General features: G+C 37.1%; 1 protein-coding gene across 1 annotated transcript; it reads left to right on the forward strand.

Moving 5' to 3' along the window:
- Positions 1 to 72: 72 nt before the first annotated feature.
- LOC109590277 (uncharacterized) lies at positions 73 to 4839 on the forward strand. The gene is made up of 8 exons (XM_020006199.1): positions 73 to 385; positions 496 to 775; positions 834 to 944; positions 1034 to 2447; positions 2492 to 2653; positions 2699 to 2892; positions 2944 to 3054; positions 3282 to 4839. Exons 1-8 carry the CDS (start codon positions 168 to 170, stop codon positions 4737 to 4739), a joined length of 3948 nt encoding a protein of 1315 aa, XP_019861758.1. The 5' UTR covers positions 73 to 167; the 3' UTR covers positions 4740 to 4839.
- The last annotated feature ends 1160 nt before the right edge of the window (positions 4840 to 5999 follow it).

The following is a 5999-nucleotide window of genomic DNA, read 5'->3' on the forward strand; positions in this document are numbered from 1 at the left end:
GAGTTGACGGATAAAAGCGGGAGACGGAGCGGGAGTTGACGGATAAAAAGCGGGAGACGGAGCGGGAGACATAAAAGTCACGTGTAGTTCAGGAAAGCGGTAGGCGACCGACAGAATCGGAGAATAGCACGCTTCTGGCTTCAGAGCTGCATGCTTGTTGCATAAAGATGAATGATTCTTGCAACTCCAGTACAACTACAACAACTCCCTTACGGCGAGATTTGGACAACAATTTAGAAGCTTTTGAAGTTATAGATATTCTTTCTACTGTTTCTTCGAAGGATCTGTCTCGATCACCACCAGTTTTGCCAAAAGAGGGTGAACTGTACGTTTTTCATCTAGGTGAAGACTCTCAGCTCAGGAATAAGAATAAGAGAAAGTTTAGGTGAAATTATTATAAGTATTATTGATACCTAATACGTGATATGCATGAAACACTTTGACATAAGCTAATGTTGTTAATAAAAATAATGTCATATTTCACTTTGAACACAGATGTGATCAGTACCGCTGGGTGAACAAGGGTGTTTTTGCTGTGAAGTGTAGTAATGGTTTAGAGCTTACTAAAAGGTCCAATTACATTGACAGAGCTGATCTTCCTCGAAATAAGGGTGATGAAAGATTTAGAAGATGGGAGTTCTGGGGTTATAAAAATCTTTTTGTTTTGCACTACACCGGTGATCATTCCGTATTTAGCCCATTTGCACATCGTAGTGCTAAGCTTAGTGAAGTATCTAGACCTTTTATAAGGTCGGCACCATTTGTGAAAGAAAAGGTACTAGCATAAACTGTAAATTTTTGTTTCCTGAAGTTTATATTAATATTATATATAGGTGTGTGAGAGTAACCCTTTGAAATCAAATAAAGAGATATACAGAGATATTATCAATTCAGATGAAGGAGGTCCCAGGCACTGTATTGAAACCCCTCGTAATATTGAACAGGTAAATGAGACTATTGCCTTGGCTTTATGTTTGAGGTTTGATGCTTTGCTTATATATATATATATATATATATATATATATTTATATAGGTTAAGAACTTTAGGGACACTCAGAGTAGATCACAGCGGATTTCACATGATGCATTGTTCAATTTATATCAGCTGTCTTTTAATTTAAAATTCCCAGATCGTAGAGGAGAAGCAAAAGATTTTGTCTCATATCTCGCTTTACATCCAAGGATATTGGTTCATCTTCTTCCTCATCCCATTCTTGAGTCTTTGGAGCAGCTAGTAAAAATACAAAATAAACCCACTCTGCTTCACTATGACACAGCATTTAATGTGGGAGATTATTATCTTTCAATATTGTCATTTCGACACGCATTGTTCCATGAAGAACCAATCATTCCTTGTGGTTTCCTGATTCATTCTAGAAGATATCAAAATGATCATAAGGATTTTTTGGAGGTGATTACTGCCACAATTCGTCCACTTCAGACAAAGCAGATCAACTTTGTTAGTGATAGAGAATTTAAATTTTCTTCGATTTTTCCAGTTGGCTTTCAACTCCATTGTTGGATTCATTTTCACAATGATATACATTGGTATTTGAGAAATAATACTGAGTGCACTCCGGAAGAGTCTAACATAATTTTGAATGGGTTTAGAGATCTAATGTTGAGTGTAACAGAAGGAGAAATGGATGAAGAATGGAAAGAAATGAAAGAAAGTGCTGTTGTGAGAAAGTATGATAAAGTTTGTCAATACTTGGAGAATAATATAATACCATCCTTTAAGTCTCATGCTGCCATTTGGACACTCAAGCTTGCTGGAATTTCAAATGCAGAAAATGGTCTCACCAACCATGCATCAGAATCTATGAATGCTGTTATTCGTAGATTGCAACAATGGAAGCAAGTACCGGTTGACGTTATAGTAACATCACTTCATCACTTATGCATTTATTATCGTTGCGAGATTGAGAGATCTGTTCATCAATGTGGGCAATGGAGAGTAAAAGATGAGTTTAGCTACTTGAAAAGAGAACCATCATTACTACCTTATATGGAAGTAGCACCAAGTCCTGAGGACATAGTAGAAGCAGTTCGAAAGGGCATTGCTGTTGGTATTGACATTGATGGTGCTGAATCTTTTCCGGCTGAGTCTGTTCCTGCTAATAGTGATGTTATGTTAGCCCGTAGTGCATTAGCAAATCAACGAGTAAAACTCGTCGATGATGGTGCTTGGATAGTCACAAATGGTGACCGCGTTACATCTTGTGCTGTCAGGCTCTTTCCCAAAGAAACCTGTTCTTGTTCTTGCACCAGGACATGTTATCACATAATAGCGTGTCGTTTGATGTTGGGCTTACCACTTGAAGTGCAGGGAAAAGGAAACATGTCAGAAATGAGACGGAAAGAGCGCCAAAAAAGAGAGAGGCCAGCTGGAAGGAAAAAACCACGAAGAGCAGATTATGCTGATGCTGGAAATCCAAATAAGAAAAGTAAAAGTAAATAGTTTCATTTCATGATTGATAATCCTAAATAGGTAAGACTGCTCAACATGATAATAAAGAAGATTCTATTTTAGCAAATGAATGTGACAGTCATATAGCCACATGCAATGATGAAATTGTTGCTCCTACTAATAATAGCACTACCTCTACTGTACCAATGTCACCATTATTGAATACTGATAATGCTAGTCAAGGTGAGAAATACTTTATATGCTATTTAAGTATTGTAATTATTTTAGATGCACCTGTCAGCTGCAATAGCAGTTATTTGTCTCTACTTTTATCTACAAAACAAGTAAATGTGAAGATCAGCAGAATGTTACTCAATATACATGGCAATGTTATTCATTGGTCTCAATATCTGACCCTTCTGAATGATAGATATCCTGGTGTTCTTGTAGCAAATTATGTTTGCAATGCATCTTTTGAACATGTATGCACTTGTATAACCTGAAACAATAATCTTTATTACCTTATTTTATAGGAAATTTCACATCTTAATGAGAGACAGGTTGCAGTAATACAAACGATTAGATCTAAGCAAGCAGCAATATTGATGAGGTCAGCTGACAATAAATGGAAGCCTACTGTTGAAGTAAGTTGGCAGTGCTAACTTCATATAACTGTACAATATCTCCCCACTACATTTGAGCCATGTGGATAGATCAGTCTTGTTTTAGCTCATGCTTTAGTGCTTGATTTTGATAAATATAGCTCAGTTTGCAAAATTTGTCAAGCACACAAGGATTAGTACGGCATGCACATGTATTACAAGAATTTTTATTTATTTTCGAACTTAATAATTATTATTTTATTTTTCAGATTATTTCAACATATCAAACACCAGACACAGCTGAACTAGAGTATCATGCTGGAGTAATGCTGCGAAGAAACATATCATATGATGGTTTTTCTTTCTTTGCGAAGCACACTGGAGTACAATTTTTATTGGAGGAGGAAGAGGAGGAGTATAGCCATGATGTTTTGCTAGCTGCATTACTCTACTACATTTGTACAAAAGGAAGCATTAACATAGATCGAGTGAGATTTGATAATGAATCTATTTGTAATGAGGTAGCTCACCTGGTTTCGACACATTCTCATGACAGTTTATCTTATGAATTTGTTAACGATCCATTCTGTGAAGAAAGTATAGACTCAATAATGCTACACTGTTTGTGTAAATGTCCCTGGATAGATGGATCAACAGCGCAAGCTATATTTAATACCACTATTCGTAAGAAATTTAATATGCATTGTTGTTGCCGATGTAGTACCTGGTATCATCTCTATTGTCTTGAACAGTGCAAAGTAAAGCTTCCTAAGCGTACTGAAGACTATATTTGCCCAACTTGTTACATTCCACCAGTTTTAGAATGGAAACATCCCAAATACACAAATACATGTACCTCAGACAATATCCTTACCATAATGATGATGTACTGTCACCAGAATAGGCAATTTCTCAGTTACTTTAAATCTTCTGATGGAGAAAATGCACTAAAATCTGGTCTGTTGGCAATGTTAAGTGGGAAATTAATTCAAGGAAAATCTATCGTACTTGATTGGGTCCATTCACAGCGTAACCTCCCTCTCACTCGGGATGGGACTTTAAACTGTCATGGAACAGAATTTGATATGTTTTTGTCTATGTTTTGTCATGTGTGGAGACTTCATCAGGAAAGACGATGTGACTCTAAGTTTTGTCCTTCACCTGATTCAGAAAGGAATTTATGTAATTTTTCATTAGATACAGTCTTTGAATCAGATTATTCATATTATAGCCAGATGTACAGCACATTCCCAAAACCTGGGGACAAAATTCAAGGGTATTGTGGATCAGAATTTTCTTTAAAACCTCCATCAGTAGCACCACAGGCCTACAATTATAGGGAAGATGTATCAGGAAATGAAAGAGAATACTTTTATGAATGCAGAGGAACACCTTCTATTACTAGATCCTTTTTCACAACTAGTACCTCTCCGTGGATAATTCCTTTTGATATCTCTGCAATAAAAGGTTATCAAGACCTTATGATGTTAAGAACTACCGCCACAATGGATATTGATATTTACAACACTCGATATTGCTTTGGGGGATTCACTATGGTAAAAAATAACCACCTGACAGCTGCAATAATGTGGAAAGGAGATCTTTACTATTATGATGGCATTAAGAATTCTCAAGATGACAGATTTCGACGCTTGGAAGACCAAGACTTTTTTGATCAGGAAGGATCTACTTTGATATATATACCTCAAACAGTGAACTTATCATAGTAGTAATTTTTGAACTAACAGTCAGACTATAATGATTGAGTTTATAACTAAAAATTAATCAGAACTAATTATAACCTTATTATAATAATTAATTATAAGAACTTAGAATTTATATAATTGTGTGTTTGTAGTGCTCCCGCTTATAGCAGGAGTCCATAATCTCCTGCTTATATAGCGCTAGCCATAACGATTACTTCCTGTATAGGCGTAACTCCAGCTCCGTCTCCCGCTTTTTATCCGTCAACTCCCGCTCCGTCTCCCGCTTTTATCCGTCAACTCCCGCTCCTGCTCCCGCTCCGTCTCCCGCTTTTATCTGGTCCCAAGATAAGGCCCTCTAAGAAGTCTGGTAAGCACAGGAGCTCGTTTTCCCGGTATAGCAAGGCTGCAACAAAAGTAAGTGCCGTTAGGGAGAGATTGTTACCATCCCGTAAATGTCCGTAAAACAAGTTTGTGCGCATGCGCATCGGTGCAAAATGGAACTTAGTTTTTGTCAGGACTGCTCTAGAGGCTTTTAAAGCCTTGGGACTCTCTGAAATAAAAAAAACTAAACCCTAAACCAACTAAGGGGCTCCTAAATTGAGTAGGGACGCTCTAAAAAAAAACCGCCACCCTAACCCCTAAACCCTAGAAACAATAGCTAAGTCCTAAAAAACAATAGCTAACTAGGGGACTAACATAACTAGGGGAGAAGGCTAAGTAGAAAAGGTAAAAAGTTAAATTTTTGAAAGTAAAAAAAAAAGAAAAGCAAATTTGCCCTGCCCTGAGCTGGATTCGAACCAGTACCACGTCCACATTCTGCCCCACGCCTTCCCCACTGAGCCACCACGATCCTGCTGCCTCAACCCCACTGATTGTCGTATCTATACTTAATTTCTATATTGTTATAAGATAATATACTGGGGCGAAGCCCCAGTATAGTATACAGGCGAAGCCTGTAAAAGTCCGTTGACGGATAGTTTACGGGATGGTAACAATCTCTCCCTAATGGCTAGTATAAAAGTCGTGGCAGCCATTTTGTTTTGGGGCATATAGGCGCCAATAGGCGGGACTGGTTATTTAACATTTATAACTATTAGTATAATTTATGATTATTTAACTATTAGTTGATGGTTATTAATATTATTCGACAAGCACACTGCAATGAGTTAAAACAGCACATCAATTTCAGCACGCTAATATGTTGTATTAGCACACTAATTATGTTGAAATAACACATTTACAAAGTGTGTCATTTTAACATGATGTGTAGTGTGTTAAAAT

The sequence above is a fragment of the Amphimedon queenslandica genome, unplaced genomic scaffold (genome assembly GCF_000090795.2).
Source record: "Amphimedon queenslandica unplaced genomic scaffold, v1.1 AMPQUscaffold_10266_Cont17275, whole genome shotgun sequence".
Taxonomy (NCBI): domain Eukaryota; kingdom Metazoa; phylum Porifera; class Demospongiae; order Haplosclerida; family Niphatidae; genus Amphimedon; species Amphimedon queenslandica.

Coding starts and splice junctions, on each gene's coding strand:
- LOC109590277 (XM_020006199.1), top strand. CDS start 168: ATGAATGATTCTTGCAACTCCAGTACAACTACAACAACTCCCTTACGG. Junction 386..495: donor AAGAATAAGAGAAAGTTTAG/GTGAAATTATTA, acceptor CTTTGAACACAG/ATGTGATCAGTACCGCTGGG. Junction 2,654..2,698: donor TACTGATAATGCTAGTCAAG/GTGAGAAATACT, acceptor TAATTATTTTAG/ATGCACCTGTCAGCTGCAAT.